The 17907-nt window shown below is 42.5% G+C and overlaps 1 protein-coding gene across 1 annotated transcript; it reads right to left on the minus strand.

Annotated features, from left to right (window-relative positions):
- Positions 1-2023: 2023 nt before the first annotated feature.
- On the minus strand, positions 2024-11706 carry slitrk3a (SLIT and NTRK-like family, member 3a). Its single transcript, XM_046389379.1, has 3 exons — positions 10830-11706; positions 10088-10175; positions 2024-8366 (listed from the first exon to the last, which is right to left on the minus strand). The coding sequence occupies exon 3, from the start codon at positions 8306-8308 to the stop codon at positions 5597-5599; it is 2712 nt and encodes a 903-aa protein (XP_046245335.1). The 5' UTR covers positions 8309-8366; positions 10088-10175; positions 10830-11706; the 3' UTR covers positions 2024-5596.
- Between the last annotated feature and the right edge of the window lie 6201 nt (positions 11707-17907).

The following is a 17907-nucleotide window of genomic DNA, read 5'->3' on the forward strand; positions in this document are numbered from 1 at the left end:
ATGTACCATTTGTTCCTGTTTGACATGTTTGCGATATCATTTCAGGCTGTCTAGTGACAGTCCTCTGAGGATCATTGCAGTTGAAACACTTGGTGCAGTACACAGTACAGCACCAAATGTAAATGTAGAACACGTATATAAACTGCATTTTTTATTTTTTTATCTTGAATAAACATGGCCAAAGCTTGTCTTTGCCCTAAAAGATGCACACACAAAGAAAAACAGAAGTATGTTGAGCCACCAGCATATTAACAATAGATTCAAGACAGCTGATAGACACATACACACAGGTAGGAGAGCCTCCTCCACAGTTCCTACCACACACACAAACAAGCACGCATGCATAAAAAGTGGAACGTGCCTTTCTGTATGCAGCACCTGCAATATACTGCAACTTCAGCACCCTGGTCAGAGACAGACAGCAAACTGGAGATAATTCCCTGTTTCCAAAATGAAGAAAAAACACCACACAGACACACATAAGGCAAAATATAAGTGGTCACAACCCTCTCTCAGTCCCTTCATGACATCCTCTCTCTGCTTTGGTCTCTCTGTTTGGTTAATTGGACAATTACAGCTTCTTTCAGTGACAAAAGAGCAAAAAGAATCCCTACTTTGTCTAAGTGGCACATCCTTCGCAATCCTCTACTGACAACTCCATGTTCTCTCACCCTTCCCTAAGCCGCTTGTCTGTGCTCTCCCTCCCATCAATAGCGCTCTCAAACTGATCCCTTCCTCCTATTTTTTTATTCCTCTCACTACTCATTCCGTGCTGCCATTGCAAATCATGTCAGGGCTAATTAAGACTCTCAAACACCCATCCACAAACACACACTAATAGAACAGAGGAAAACAAAGGAACAGAAACACCTTGCAAATATGAAGCCACCACAATGACAGATGGTCCTATGTATGGATATATCTAGCTGTCTATCTCACATTATCCACCCTCTCACTCTCTCTCACGTTGCACAGTTACACACATGCACATGCAGACACACATAGGTGCACTGACAACTGACAGCACCCCTCTTCCACCATGCAATGCAGTCACATACCAGGCAAACAACAGCCAGAGGCCCAAAAATATCCTGAGCAAAAACGCCAGAGGAGAGGAGAAGAGAAAAATATCACACTACAGCTCACATGAAACCACATCCCCAGGGACCACCTTAAAACTGTACACAGTCACATCCAGGTGGCTGCTGCCACTCAACACAAAAAATATCCACTTATATTTACTGACTCAAAATGGCAAGGGTGAATTGTGAGAGCCTACATAGGCTTTACTAATGGGCTTCTTGTATCTCATATCTCTTAATTGAGCTCATTTTAAACATTTGCGTCATGGTTAAGGTTTAAATCAGCCAATTGTTATAAAATGATGTGTCATTATGTGTGTGTTAATAAGCATGCATTATATTTTGCATTATGTACTATTAAGAGTTTAAGATAAATGCCTGAAGGAAAGTGTGCCAAGATTTCTTAATTTTTTTTTTACCCAACTACAACGAGAGCAAAAGCAGCTCCAGAGAAAAGCCTTGCAGAACATTTATAGCATAGCAGTGTATTGTCAGCATTATTGCAGTTTGCAGCAGTGTAATTGTGCCAGTAAACAATCCATCAACCATCATCAAACCAGCGCAAAAGGTATCTTAATCAAGTAAGCACAGCTTAAAGCCAAGTTGTAGAAGATGCAGGACAGCTAATTAAAATATGTGGGTTTCATTCAAATAATGCAAGTGTCAAAATTTCAAGACTGTGCAAGATAGCCAAGTGAGAGATTTTGTAAGCAGTTAAATTAGAAGACAGTCTGAGAGATTTCTTTCATCCAAAGACAGGCAACACCTACAGACAATTTTTCTTTCAACATACTTGTGTTTTAGATTGGTTTAAATTGTTCAAACCAACACAATGGAAACTTAACTGACACAAGCAGAAGGAGAAACTGTCAGACAAGCCAAATGTTAAAGAATGGAGAAACAAAACAGATCACTATACAAACTCAACTTTAAAGCAAAAAGAAATACAGAATTAGACAATAGACAATAATATAGAAGGGGTGGGGGTGGCACAGAGACAGAGAAAGCAAAGGACTGAAAGAAAGGCACACACTGCATTTACCGCGCTGAAGTCTTGCCAGAGTACAAACCTCAAGAGAGATGTTGCAGAAAAGGTGAACTCCACTGCAAAATTCAAATATCACTGATGTGAAAGAATGAAACAAGAGAGTGCATGTTTACATATCACACACACACAAAAGACACATTTAGCCAACCTTAAATCCCATTGGTTGCCCCCACCTAATATTCCACCAAAGTATGAAATCACTTGGAGATGTTAGTGCAGGATAACAAGAGGATTTATTGGGATAAAACCAGTCAGCACTGTATAATGGGACAAAGCCCATATTGTGAAATATTGTGGTGGGTGGGTGACAGAAGCGGAGGATAAAAGGCTACCAAGATATGGGACTATAGCAAAATCATCAATGATCGCAAAACTTTATTTATTTATTTATTCATCTGGGGTTTGGGGTTGATGGTGAGGGTTGAGGTTAACAGAGTAATGCATTATGTTTTTAATCAAACTGAGTGCACACTAAATAAAAAATGCTGACCATATAGTCTAACCTCTTGGTCAGGGAAAAGAAGCCTGTGTGTGTGTGTGTGTGTGTGTATGTGTGTGTACATGACTGTGTGTGAGTGAATAAGTAAAGTGAGTAGACAAATGAGGTGGGGCAGCAGAACATGAGGGTACAGCACTGAGAAACTTTCTGCAAGTCCAACAAAGAGCCTTGACGCAATGCCACGAAGCTTACAGAGGCTTTATATGAAGGTGACCTCCACTCCGTTGAGCAACAGTCAAAGAAATGAAACAATGAATACAACACAAGGTAAAGAGTTCCATATCACGCAAGCTTAAAGGCTGTACCACTGATGATAAATACTGGAGATGACTAGACTAGATTAGCTAAGAGCCTTCCCGTTTAACAGAGAAGTATGTGGTTTGCTACATATCTTATATCTTCTACTTATTGTAAGTTGACACATCTGAGAAACTGTACCACCCAATTGCAACTGAGGATCACCACTCTTAATAAACCTACCAAAATCAGAGCAAATCATATGTCATGCTCATTTAAAACAGAACAGGAATGCACCCTCCTCTCCATAGATGTTCACAAATTCATAGACATCAAGATTGCATCATATTTTTCCCAAATTAAAATGTCACCTTAAGGTAAGAGAAAAAAAATAGTGCTATGATGATGTGTACTTTAACACCATATTTACTCCAAAGCTGCGTCAACCTTGTTTTTTTTTTTTGTTTTTGTTTTTTGTTTAGTTTGTTTTGTTTTGTTTTTTTTAGTTTGTTTGTTTTTTTTTGTCTGCTTGTAATTTTTGGACCCAAAAATGATCAGGCTAGGATATTGAAATATAAAATATCAGAGATTTCACAGGAATAAACATTCACTGTTGAGGATTAAATTACCACTTGGGATTTCATTGCAAAAAATGTTAGTAACCAACAATCCAAAAATGGATATACCAAGATGTAAAAATGTTTCAAGATTGTTTTCTTTTTTGAAAATAATTTGTGAATACAGCTAGACGTGGTCTCCTTTATTCTGCCATTTTCCAGACTACTGGTTGAAATAAAGCAAGGGCAAAGAAAAGAATGAGCAGGAAGTAGATGAAACTGCACTGAAAAGAAAATTATTTTATGTAACTTGTAGAATTTTTATGTTTTACAAAATATAATTATATTTACAAAATAAGACTGAATATGAGACTTAATGACTTCTTAGGATAAGCATTTTGTGCATTACATTATACTGTAACTGCATCCAATCTACTAAATGCCCAATGAATTTGAACGCCTTTTTTATCGCCCTCCAGTGGACTGAATCCACACTGCTACTTAAGAGGGAGTCAGAAAAATTAGATATGCAAATTCAAAGAGCGACTTCTCTCACTCTCAATTACTTGTTATTAGCCTACATCAGCAATACCCGTTTAGATAATTGAAATTGCAGTGTGCCTCGCTGATTTGGTATATCCTGTCACATCATCTACTTCAAAACCAGCAGAATTCACTTCACTTGATTTCTTTATCTTTTCCCTTCAGATTACATCCAACTAGGACAAGCAATGTAGTGGCATATAAAAACTGTGCGTGATGATATCCAGCAGGTGAAGATCACAGGACAAACTATCAACAGTAAAAAGAAAAAATTATATTTTTCCAGGAAAAAAATAAAATTTTTTCCTATTTCTTAAATCCATTTCTATACTAATTTGAAAATAATGAAGAGCTAAACTGAGTTTAAATGATCTTGTCCCCCACTACATTCCTGTCTAGCACCCTATTGGATCAGCAGCTATTCCACCATTTCCAGCAGCATGACCTCAAGATGGTTAGTCACAGCTTCAACACGCTACTTTAACAAGACCACAAATACACAGCCTGTTGGAAGTGCTCCACACACAGGTTCCCGTGGCATCAACCCTTTCATCATTTGATTGAAGAGTTTGTTTTTATTAAGAAGGCTATACCAGACGCATAATCACTATACATTGATTTAACATTACCTTTACAATTAAATTCTTCACTGAAATTACAGAATAAATATATGCACATTTTTCTTCAAATCTTTGTGAGAGAAAACATTAAAAGTGCTTCCTACAAAGCCGTTAGTGGATGACAATGGGAAATCCAGAAGCAATGGAAGGGGGGGAAGGGTGTCAACAAAGTGCGTGGAAATATCCAGAAAACCTTGAGCGTTGTCTTATAATAATATTCACAAATGTTTTACCATCCGTACGTCGGCGCGTCCTTTTTACGAGAAGCACCCTGATATTGACAGAAGTCCTCATTTATAGTAATAACCATATTAATCAGATATAAAAATTAAATAGAACACTGAACTGTAAATGCGTCGCAGTATCTCTGTTCACAATGTGATGTGGTAGTTCTGAGTAAATCCCCCCACTTCCTGCACTGAAGCGAGTGCATGCAGCAAACTGCAGTTCATCTTAATATATGTATTTTTTCCTTTTTTTGATCTTTTCCTACAAACTTTATGTGCACGGCCTCCGGGTGTTTGTACATCCTAGTCAGGAGTAAAAGAGACAGAAGAAAAACCCCCAAATCAGGGAGACGTCCCGCTCCCGTGTGTCTTTCATATCATGGTAACTCCATAAAAAGGGGTTTTAGTGACAGATGTATTTTAGGATGTTCTGTAAGTTTTATTCCCCGGTGCCCCTCTCATTCCTCTTTTGCTCTTTCTTGGGCATATAGAGATATTTATATGTTATAAAAATAACGGCTGTTGACATTGCTGGCTACTCTGAAAAAAAGGCACTTCATTGAAATATCTGAGAATGGCCTCTCCTCCAAAGTGATTTGGGGGCGGGGAACTTGTAACTGTAATATAATATTTTATTTTATTTTATTTTATACCATGCTTCTTTTTCAAGTTTATTATTTTTTTGTATTGGTTGTGGGTGGTTTTGTTTAGTGGGTGGTAAAGTGAATGTGTTGATTTTACGTTTCGTTTTTTCCTTCTTTTTTTTTCCATGGGCTCAGGATGTTAAAACCGGTAAGATTTTTCCAAGACTTCGAGGTAATCCGGCTTGGTTTGAAGTTTGGCCCTTAATTCGAGGTAATCGCTTTGGGACGGGTCAGGGTAGCCTTTCCCTGCCGTGAAAAGCAATGTCTCCTTCAGCCGTGCATCCTGCTGCAAATCCGGGTACTGCATGCCTGGTGGATGCGCATGCGCCACGTGCATGTCCTTTAGTTTGGGCACTGTCCCATATAAACAGTCTACAAAGCCCACTGTTGGCGTGGGCCTCTGACTGTCAATAACTGTAGGGCAGAGCCCTCCATTCTCATGAAATCCTGCCATGTCAGCTGTGGTGTGGTTCACTGTGACGATGGTGTTGAGTTGAGAATTGGAGACGGCCAGGGTCCACTCTCTCTCTTTCTCTAACAAGGTTCTGTAGTTACTGTTGCTACTGCTGCCATTGTCTTTCTTCTCTGAAAACTGCCCTCTGTCTTCTTCTGCTATCTCTCCCTCTCTGGGCTTATAGATAGGGTTGTTACACATCTGAGTCACAGGGTGGGGGATATAATCATAAACGTGACCATGGGCATGTGTGTGACTAGTGTGAGTGTGTGCGTGCATATTAGGAGCCGGTTTCTCTGGTGTGCAAGTGTTGCCAGCACTACTCTGCCTTGGTGGGTCCTCAAAAATCCTGCATTGCATTTGGATCCCCGTCAGATCTACCTCAGAACGTTTCCTGAAGGGCAGCTTCTTCCTGCGACGAAGAACAAAAGCGAAAAGCCCAGCAGCCACAAACACAGCACAGATGAAGAGGATGAGTAGGCTGAGGATGAGGACGGACAGTGGGACAGCCCCTCTACCACCTGCCTCCTCCATGTCAGAGCTCCCTGTGGTGAGATCATCCCCACCAGGTAAGGCTGGTGAGGGGCCTGAAGAATATTTGAGTTCAGGACAGATGACCTCAACGTCCAATGAACGCAGGTCCTTTCCAAATGCAAACTCAGGTGTCTTGCAGATGACATCTCCAACCACAATGACAGAGGAGAGCTTTTCCAGCCACTGTTTGAGTGGGATGATATCACAGGAACAGTCCCAGGGGTTCTGATGGAGATCAATCTGGACAATGGAGGTCAGATGCTCCAGAACACCACGAACAGGCAAGGAAAGAAAGTAGTTGTTTCGGAGGTTGAGACGTGCAAGATTGGTGCCAGCAAAGGCGTCAGTGGGGAGGGAGCGTAACAGGTTGTCATTGAGGAAAACCAGCTGGAGGTTTGGCATTAAAGAAAAGGAATTAGGCTGTATCTCTCGTATAACATTATACTCAAAGTAAAGATAACTCAACATTTGAAGCCCCCGAAACATCCCAGGAGTGAGTCGCTCAATGTCATTCCCATTCAGATATAAACTTTTCAGGTTTGGCAGATTAATAAAAGCGCCTTCCTGGACATAGGATATCCGATTATTCCCTAAATGCAGTAAATCCAAACTTGAGAAGTTCCAGAAATCAGAGCGGTAGATTTTCTGGATTAGGTTCCCACTGAGGTACAATTTCTTGGCATTGAGGGGCCGAGGCAAGAGCTCAGAGATGTTATGAAAGCCTTTCTCTTTACAGTTCACTGTTAGACCCAGGTCATTGATGTGAAGGTTGCAAGTACATCCAGCTGGACAAATTATTGGGATGGGAGGCCTTGTTTGGTAACCAGCAATAGGGGGCTGGTTCATGCCTGGGTAGATACTACGAGGGGTTGGGGGGTTCTTTGTGGGCCTAGGTCGTTTGGTAGGCTTGACAACTCTTTCCTTGTATTCCACAGAGGAGGCTGTGTTGTGAAAGGAGGAGAGCATGGAGGAAGGTTTAGTAGGCCATGTGTTCTCGTTGCTAAATGGGACTCTGGGAATTCCTAGCTTGGCCTCAATCTCTGCATCGGAGAGCAGCGGACAGAGCTCACTGCGCTTGATTTCCCGTAAATCTTTGCCATGTAAGTGGAATGGGTACTCACATGTGATCTCACCAACCAGGGCTGTATAAGGGATTCTCTCCAGCCATGTTTTTAACTGAACAATCTCACACACACAGTTCCAGGGGTTCTCCTCCAGCTGGATTTCCATTAAGCTCCTCCCAACGTATTCCAGTGTGCCCTTATATGGCAATGTCTTTAGTCTGTTTCCTCTCAGGTCCAGATGCGTGAGTGACACAGACCGGAAAAGATAATTTGGGAGCACAGGGATCAGATTGTCATTTAGTATGAGAACTCTCAATTTGTGAAGGTGCCTGAATGCACCGCTTTCAATCCGTTTGATAACATTGTAGTCCGCCTGGAGATACTCTAAACTCTCCAACCCAAGAAAAGTGTCATTCCGAAAAACTTCTAGTTTGTTTTCATGTAGAAACAGACGTTTGAGTATTCCTAAGCCATTGAACGCTCCAGCGTGGATATCTTGCAAGGCGTTATTACCCAAATTAATGGATATGGCATTGTTGAGATGCAGGAAGCTGTTAAAGTAAAGCTTCCTCATGGAGTTTCTTTGCAGATTGAGCTTGAAAGGCCGGCTCCATATCTGGGAGATCTGGCTGACATTTGTAAATCCTTTACTGTCACAATGGACGTGGAAGATGCCCTCTTTGACCTCGCAGTAGCAGGGCTCAAAGCAGGGCTCGTCAATCTCCTCGGAGTCCTCTAGTAGTGGGATCGGAGTGGTCCATCCTAAGGCTATGGTGCTCAGCAAGGTAACCCACAGCATCCTCGCTGACACCAAGGGGATGAAGTCTTGGCTCCAGGGACAGAGCCACTTCACAGCACTGCAACACAGAACACAGAGAGAGAATGGGATGGAGGGTAGGGAATACACACACACACACACCCTCACAAAGTGAAGTTTGAGGTGAGACAGGGAGAAAGAGAGAGAGTAAGGCTGCATTAGTTTCAGTAATTTTGGTAGAATGGGAGAGCTTTGAGATGAATATCAATGAATTACAGAATTACATTGTAGTCTACTTAAGATGTTGCAGTATTGCTGAGTACCTCAAGCAAAATATAAAGGCAGCACTCTTGGATGGGTAATATGATACCCAGCAACTCAAACGAATCTCTGCACTCAGACAGTTAATGTCAACGTATAGGGGGAATTGCCATTTATTATACTGCAGATATGCTGGTAAGGTCGCAATAAATCACCTCTGAGATGCTTATCGCCATGAATAAAGAAGGCAACAGCAGGTGGGTGAGGTTCGTGGTGAGCAGACACCGTCCCCAGCTGTGTTTATTACATAACAGGGACCTCAATCCCTCTTTTGGTAAACGAGAGTCCAGAAAAGCGCGGTGGAAATGAGAGTAGGTACATCGAAGGTCTAACGCGGAAAGAGTACGGGAGAATATAATTCAGATTGGTGACCATTAGTGAGACGAGATGAGGGCTGTTGAGGGACTTGCAGAACATTCATTTCGTTAAATTGAAACTCAACATATTGCGATAATCTCGGTTGATAAAAAGGTGAACTGTACCACATGCAGAAAGGAATGCAAAAAATGAAAGCTAAATTTCCTAGTGCACAGATGAAAAAAATTTCAACAACAAGAATGGAAAAAGGAAAATAGTCCAGTAGGTCCAGTGATTCCCCCCGTGCACAAAACAGACCCGTAGAATAGACTAAGATATTTGACCTTTTCTTGGATTAAATACCCCGTTTATAAATCCACTCAGTGGAAATTATTTATTGTAACTGTACGTGACATTTGCCCAAAATGCAAATAATACAACTTCTGACTTTCCCAATTGCTGATGCCGTTTGAGGGTTAGAGGAGCAGCGGCACAAGTGAAAAGCGCAATGGGCGAACCTGCTGCTCCGAGAAGCTCAGCTATAAGGCTGGGGCAGGCCGGCCTAGAAATAAATAATATCATATTTAAAAATGATTGAATTAAAAAACGGGGTAATAACAACATTTATAATGATAATGATCCCTCAAAATTTGCTTTGATTAAAAAGTATGTTGATCGAAAATTCCGTTCAGTATCTCCGTGTTGTTCAGTGAAAAAGTCACACACGCGCACATCAACACAAACATATCCATACACACATACATAGCCGGTGATTATCTTTTCTGTAGGATGTGACTTCTCATACACGCACGCACACATGCACGCACAGCGCTGTCCGTTCAAAGGAGAGTGCTGAAAATCCAGAGGAGATGCGCCGGAGCAGAGCCGCTGTCCGTGGGGCTAAAACAAAAAACCCAGCAACAGAGAAAGCGAAAAGGAGAAAAAAAAGGGGAGGGGGACTGGGATTTCCCACAGACAAACGTGTCAGTAAAACAAGACAAAAAAGGCTCCTTCAACACGATCTCCTCATCGTGTTGAAATCATTGTTTTCATTTCCCCCTCCATGCGTAATCCTTCAGGATTTATTGATTCCGTTTCCACGATAGGGAAGAAAAGTAACAACGACATTTAAAGCAGTTTAAAAAATAATGCGTGCCATAATACCTTCCCTTTGAGGTGTATCATATCGGCTGTTATACGTACTTAGTTTAGCGGGATTCCAACTTCACATATCCTCCTACGGTGTGTTCTGTCGTCGCCCGGTGCGTCCTGCTCACCGTCCGATGCCGGGCTGCAAGGAAGAGAACGAGAAATTGGGATGACCGAACCGTTAGAGGAACAGGGGAAAACAGAGAGAGAGATGGATGGATGGGAAGAGAGAGCGAGGGGGAGGGATAGAGAGAGAGATGCGCATTTGAATGAGCTGTGGATTCAAAACCAAGCTGGGGAGATTCTCCACAGCACTCACATGAGTAAAAGTGCTGCTCATCGCGAGTGGCAATTTCAATAAGACCCATTAAAAGATATCAATCTTGGACTTAAATCAGACTAAGTTATTGAGAGACGATGATATCTGACAAGCTGTAGTCTGACCGTAACTGCTGAAGAAATCCCGCTTTCGTTGACTGAAATTTTCCCTAAAATAACCTTGCTGTCAATACAGCGGAGAGAGCAGAGCGCTTGTTGAAATACATGCCAAGCATAATGCAGCAGCTTTTCGTCGTGACATTGCCAGGAAAACGGTGAATAAAGAACAAACAGCTACGGATCAGTCGACTGGATCCCCACGATCCGCTTTCCTAGATGTATGGAGAGCTTGTGTTCCCTTTTTGAAGTCCATGGCTATGCAGACACCAATGGGCATATGAACACACGCGCATACACACACATCTGCATAAGATTTCCCTTATGATACGGCTCAGACAAACACAACTGAAGCACTCACCTTAGTTTCGCACTGCAATTGGAAAGCATCGGGGAAAAAATACCACAAGTGTGAATCTTGTTAGATCTCTCTCTCTCTTGCTCGTTCTCCTTCTTTCCCTCTCTCTTTTTCTCTCTCCCCTTCTCCTCTTGCCCTCTCTCACTCAGTGGCTGAGGCAAAAGAGAGGAGAGAGGAGAAATGAAGACGTGATAGGAATGCAATCTCCTCCGCTCTCGCTCTCCGGTGACTGACTCTCTCCCCTTCTTTCTCGTCTCCTTTTTTTCCTAAGCAGTTTGCTTAAAATGCAAGTCCTCGACTTGTGCCCGTCCGCTTCCTCTTCCTCCCCTCTCCTCCTCCTCCTTCTCCTCCGCCGCCGTCGCCGCCCCCCCGGCGAGCGCTCAACAACAGTGTAACCGGGTGAGAGTGTTCTCCTCTCGGCTTCAGGACCGTGTCTGTGTCCGGTGGAGCAATGGCATGAGTCTGTGAATCATATCGACGGTTGGGTCAGCTGCTGCTCTCTCTCTCTCTCTCTCTCTCTTTTTAGTCTTTCTTTCTTTCCTGGGGTCCGTATCCCTATCGTGCGTCAGAGGAGTGAGGGGCTGAGCCGGGGAGGTGGAGGGGTGGGGGGGAGCAAGTGGGTGAGAGACGCAGTGAAGAGAGATCTGGTGGTGAGAGAAAGAGGAGGAGGGGAGGAAAAGACTGATGGGGACGGTTGCGCTATAGTTCTGGCTGCTGTCGAGAGGAGGAGAGGAAGCGAAGTGAAGAGAGGAGAGAGCGAGGAGCGCTCTGGGTTTCGCGGCGGGGACGCGCGTCAGGAAAAATAAATAAATAAATAAGAAAGACGTAGCGCGCCGTGCAGGGTGGGTGAGACTGGCAGACCTGTGGATGACAGTCAGGACGCAAGATGACTCTCTCTCTCCCTATCCCTCTCTCTCTCTCTCTCTCCCTCCCTCCCTCCCGCAGCACGGTCTTCATTTTTTTTATTATTGAGATTTATATGATTATGATCACAACGATATTCAATTCTTTTACCGGGAGTAATTTCATCAGTGGCATTTGGGCGAGCAAAATGTGGAGTTGGCAGCTCTCGATCTGCCAATACCTCTTCCCTGTGCTGTGGAGACGAAGAGGGTGGCCGCAGCTATCTTCGGCAAGCGGGGGAGAAGCAGGGAAATACGGTGCGCCTCTCTCTCTACTCCGTTTGCGTGCCTTCCCCCGCCTCGCCTCCAGCGGGCAACACAAGCCCGCGTTGTGAGCAGCAAGCCAAGGCTCACGAGCACGACTGAGGCACCATCACGATTTTTTACTTCTCACAGCTCTGCAAGGAGGGGGCTGATTGCAGTGGAAAGTTGAACTCTCCCTACAGTGTCTCTGGTTCGAACACATAACCTGACAATCTCTACAATTAATACATTTTACAGTAAAACTGCTGTATTTAAACTGTCTTGTTGATGCATCAGAAACATTCTAGTCTATAATACAGGGCTTCTTTTACATGTCCTTCAACAGCTTGCACAGTTGGACAGGAAAGATTCACTAAAGTTGGTGGGATCAGGTTAGATTTTTAGATCATTGGCCTCCTTTTAGATGTAGTTCAAGATGACTTATCAAAGGTGGAGAAAATTGTGTTTGCAATGTATTCTCTCTGTGACCATTATTAATCTTTCTACGGGGTAACCATGGAAGCTGCTCACGGCTCCCAGCGGTCCCCTAATGTCCCTCACACAAACATGTACTGATTATTTCTAAAATTATCCTGTTGTAGGATTAGAGGAGTAAACCTTCATCACATTTGTAACCCCTGTTGCGATTCAACCACTTTATATGTCATAGTGGATTAAAACAGGCTAAATGATTGAGCTCTTGGGAGATCCACATCACCTGGGCATACAGGAGATAAATGTTGCCTGTTGTTGCCATTCTAAATACAGTTTCATAGAGGTTAGAAAGACTTTCTATTCAGGATCAATACAAACCATAAATTAAAATGAATCAGTGACTGTATTTTTAAATAGATACCTCAGACATCATCTTAAAGAATGCATGTTAGTGTACAACAACGCAAACTGTTTGCTTTGTCACTTTATTTGAATCGGTCCATGCCCTATACAAATAAAGTAAACCGACACAGCCCACCACGTGCACAAGCAGAGGATGAGCGGCTAGGGAAGAGTGTTTTGGAGCAGCTGGTGGTCTGTAAAACTGCTATGCTTCTCTATGAAAAGCCATCACTCGCTCCTTCAGCCTGTCAGCTAATGACAGACTGACATAAGGGCATCACAAACCCTTCATTCAACTCACAGGACATGGATTGGCCAGAGCTGGTCACAATGAACCTTAAGATTACAGATCAGGGCTAATGAGATCACCAGTTAGGATTTCCACTTTGAGTGACACAGCAAAAATTGGACATTGATCTGTTTGGGTTTAGGTTTGACAAGTATCATGTCAGAACGAAAGCTCTGAAATGAAACTCTTGGGATTTAGTGACACAAAAGGTGTTGGTGTAACAGTGAAAGATCAAATCATGAAGAATTTATTTGCATAGTTGATAAAGCAACTACTTTATAGGGACCAACATTATTTAACAAAAATTATCTTCACCGGACTTCATTGGAAAATCAACCACATTGGTTGACGTACAGTGACTTTACATTGACAAGCTACTTCTTTCTGCAAGGGGAATATTGACTGTGAAGTGTTCTTATACTGACATAAAATTTCTGAGAGAGAAGATGATTGGACCTGCAAAGTTAAGGACATTGACAGTAGAGTCTGCAATTACACTACAGTACCAACAATTGATAGTACTGTCTTTCAACCATTACTGGAATTTTTGTGTAACCTTCAGCAAGTAGTTTTGGTTGTTGTTTAACTGCAGTGATGGCAGATCATAATTAGTTTATGTGAAACATTTTTTGTAACTGGCATAACAGTCATTTCGGAAAGCAGTGAAAAACAAAACAAAACAAAAAAAAGAGATCAGAACGCTCATACGGGTTTATCTCGGGGTCAATTTCTGTGCAGACTTTGTCATTTGGGTTGAATGACTCTGTGTCAGCAGAATACAAATGGACTAAACCAGAGGAGAAACCACAAAGTACAAAAGACTATGGGGTGCAAAGACCGAAAGATGTTCAAATCTGTCATTTGACTCAAATGTTCATAACAAAAAGGAAAGTAAAAGTGCAAAGAAACGCAAAGTCAAAATGTTTGACATGCGTCTGGATATTGTAACGGCTATTTAAGTCAACTCTGTTGTCACTGACCTTTTAAAGTCATTGCTGCGCAAAGAAGGGACATCAGTGACAACTGTCATTGTGGACAGCAAGATGCACTGCAACCAGTGTGGAAGGAAATGACTGCCAGTACTGCTCAACCGCAGCCACATCTTGAACTGAAAAGAGACAGTACATATGGCAGAGGGATGTCATTCATTCACTCAAGCTGACAGTGCTTGGTACATCTACCAGTGTGGTGATCAGTCAAAGACTAACATTGCAGGGACTAACTGCAACTGGATAAGGGTCAAGGAAAAGAGTGCATATTTCATTAAGATGCTATCATATAACACATTCCAGTCAAGAGGTGCTGTGATAACAATATCAATTACAGTGTAACTAAAAATGACCATGGCCTTCTACTTTAAGTTAAAGGGGGAAAAAGTTTGGTCTCCATTAAAACTTGCTGTCACCTTCTGAAACTTTCCATTACCCCTTTTCTACTTGTCATCAGGGTCTTGGTGACATAGCTCATGCCACCCGCCCAAGTCTGTTGTGGACCACAAGGGATGGTGGGAGGCACGGTCAAATAATTCCCTATTTATCAGTATGTCTACCTATCTGTCTCTCCTCCTGTCAGTCTGCCTGAATGCTTGGGAGTCAATACGTCTGAATGCTGGTCTGCCTTTCTTGCTGTCCACTTAAATTCCCGCCTGGCTGCCTGCCAACCAAACCAACCCGCCTGCCAGTCTCTCCCCCTGATCGACTTTCCTGATTGGCTGACTGACTACCTGCTTTCATGTCTGTCTGTCTCTGGGCCGCCAAACCTACCTGCTTATGCTTGTCAGTGTACTGCGTGTCTGATGGAGTTCCTTTCTGAAACCATAAGGATGTGCCTTGATCTTAGCTATTCATACAGAGGAAAAAACAGTCTTACTTTGGTGGATAATTATTTATACTGCATGTTAAAAAACAAATTTTGTGAATTAAGAATATCTCTTCTGTTGCTTAGCGAAATGGAAATATCTTGCACTCTTGTGTCTGTCAAGGCATTTATGGGCACGGTCATTGAGTCCAAGACAAATTTCCCTAAGGGGACGATAAAGTATATCATATGTTATTATACTTATCATCACTGGAGGAAATAGTTTTTTAGTTCAACTCTTTACCTACATATCTTATCTCTTGCAGTAAATCTGTCCACTCACCCCTGTGCAGGGAACACAACATGACTTATGTCTGTTTTCTTCTTCTTCTTCTTCTTATTATTATTATTATCATTATTATTATTAACACCGTTGTTCAGTTTGTGTTTGGGAACTGTTACCTGCTTTTGTTGATGTTTGAGATCAAGAGATTATATTTAAAGCCCAGAGAACATTTGCATGACCCACAGGACAGTAAAACCACAAATATAAAAAACTAAATCACATGTTGTTATATATCAGTGCTTGAGGAACATAACAGAAAAACAAAGCTTTACGTAATTATGCATATGGCTTTGTTCAAATAAACAGTATTGTAAAGAAAACATGCAAACTATCTAATTTGATAATTTGAGTTTTTTTTTTCATATGATTTTCACCTGATTGTGGATTCTAGTTTAATTAAGATGGATTTATAAGGGCTGCTGAAGTCTGGCCTAGGCTTGAAGAAGTGGTGGCTAGGGAGGAAAACCTTGACTTGGAAAACAGAACTGAAAAGATTCTTTGAGGAGATCAATTTATGTTTGTATTCAATTTGAACAATGCTCTTATCTTTTTTTTTTATTGAGGCCTCAGAAAATTCTTAGTGTAAATTAATCTAAACCCCATGTGCTCCCTTTTAAAATAAAACCAAGTATTCTAAATTTCTATTGTAGAGGCAGACCCTCATGGGATTAGTCACTGCAAATATACTGGGGCACAGAATAAGTTAAATGTCACCCTGGAGTTTGCTTTGGTGAATTTTTCCTAAGTTTGTGAACTCTCTCTCTCTCTCTCTCTCTCTCTCTCTGTTGTGTGTATGTGTGTGTGTGTGTATGTGTGCGCTTGCGCGTGTGCCTGTGCGTGTGTGTTGGCTGGTGAGCAGAACTTTAATGTGGTCACGTCTGAGTGATTGGTCCAATAGTGCGAATGAAGTTCAGGACAAAAGAGCATCCAAATATAAAACGCAGACAAATGTTACCCTTCTCCTTCTTCTTCTTCCTCTCCGCCTTGTTCTTCTCTCTTTCTCTCTCTCTCTCTCTCTCTCTCTCTCTGTCTCTCTCTCTCACACACACACTCACATACACACATTCTGACACTGAGATGGACAAAATCTGTCTTGGAGCCATAGTCTCATGAGAACATTGCAATGTAGGGCCTCATAGTGTCTATTTCATACCTTTAAAAAGAAAACTGCATTGCCAGGTCCAATCCAGGAAGTGGACCTGAGGTACTTGGTGGTTTCACTTGAGCTGGCCAGCCTTTGCCTTGATACCAAGAGTCACATGCAACACTTGGTTACCATTCCTCTCTCAGTACAGGATGATCTCCATTACTGTGGGTCCCCAGGACACCTGTGAGAACACTGCTGAGTGACGAGTTACACCACAGTGTTCACAGATGTGCCCCTGACAGAGTGGGGCTTCCTGGGGCAGCAACGGGAGGTGTGTGGCTGGCAATCAAGTCCTGGCATATTAACCTACTCAAGTTGCGGGCATTGTTCCTGGTTCTGCAAACATTTCATGATACAAGGTAGACATGTGTTGGCAGGGACTGACAACCACACACACACCACCAATGGCTTGTCATTGCATATCAACAGGCAGGCAAACTTTGGTCTGCTGCCCTGTTAAAGTTAGCAGAAAAGATGTGGGCTTTGTAGCAGCTGTTGGCCCTCAGTTCTCTCTACAATCTGAGTCTGGAGAATAGGAAGTACTGACCGCATGTCCAGGGACATGCTACTAGATGATTTGAGCCCAGTTCAGGGAGGCATAGGTGGATCTATTTGGCAACTGCTGCAACCTCCACTGCACACTGTTATTGTGACGCCTCAGGACAATCCATTCTCGAGGGTGGATCCATTTACATGCACATCGAGGCCAACAAAGCTGTTTTATGAATTTACACTTCATCTCATCCCTTCCCTGTTTTAAAGAGTGACACTGGATCAGTTATCTGTCATTCAGGAAGCTACAATTCAGCAGGCAGGCAATTCAGAGCTATGGTATGCAGAAATGACTCTGATGTTGCTGATGTTGAGCCAAGACAATTCTCCAATTTTGTGACACTCTGTCGCAGGAGACAGGGGCTATAGGTGCATTCCCCAACCTGGACCAGCCTCAACCAGTCTGGCTCCTGAAAGGGACAGGCTGGAAAGTCTGGAATGTTCATCCAGGTTGTACCGGACATCCAAGTGATGAAGCTAAAGATCCTTTCACTGCCTGCTACAGGGAGAAGTGGTTAGTGATCCAGAAAAGGTAAAGGGAAACCCGAGCTGTATATGCACAGGCTAAGCCATTTACCTATGGACCCTGTTGCTTCAGTGCTGCTTGCCAGTGGTTTCATGGTCTTATGTATGGCGGGGTCCCCACATACTCAAGTAGGCTGCCTTGAGTGACTGGTTACATTTATGCAAATCTCAGTCGGTGAAAACATGATGTTTATAGGGAAGAGCATTACCTACTGAGTCAGTAGAGGACAATATCATAACCTTTCCTTAGTGACAGAAAGATTGTGGTGATGCTTAATTAAAACCTGGATGTTAATTGCAGCGGGACATTCCCACTTTCCCAGAATCATATGCTCCAAGGGTTCAGTCTTCCCCAAATTTATTGGGCATATAAAGGGACCAAGTGTCACATTCCTTAGTTCTACATATGTGTGCTCCCAGGTTACTATGTTCCCAAAGAATTT

The sequence above is a fragment of the Scatophagus argus genome, chromosome 5 (assembly GCF_020382885.2).
Source record: "Scatophagus argus isolate fScaArg1 chromosome 5, fScaArg1.pri, whole genome shotgun sequence".
Lineage (NCBI taxonomy): Eukaryota > Metazoa > Chordata > Actinopteri > Scatophagidae > Scatophagus > Scatophagus argus.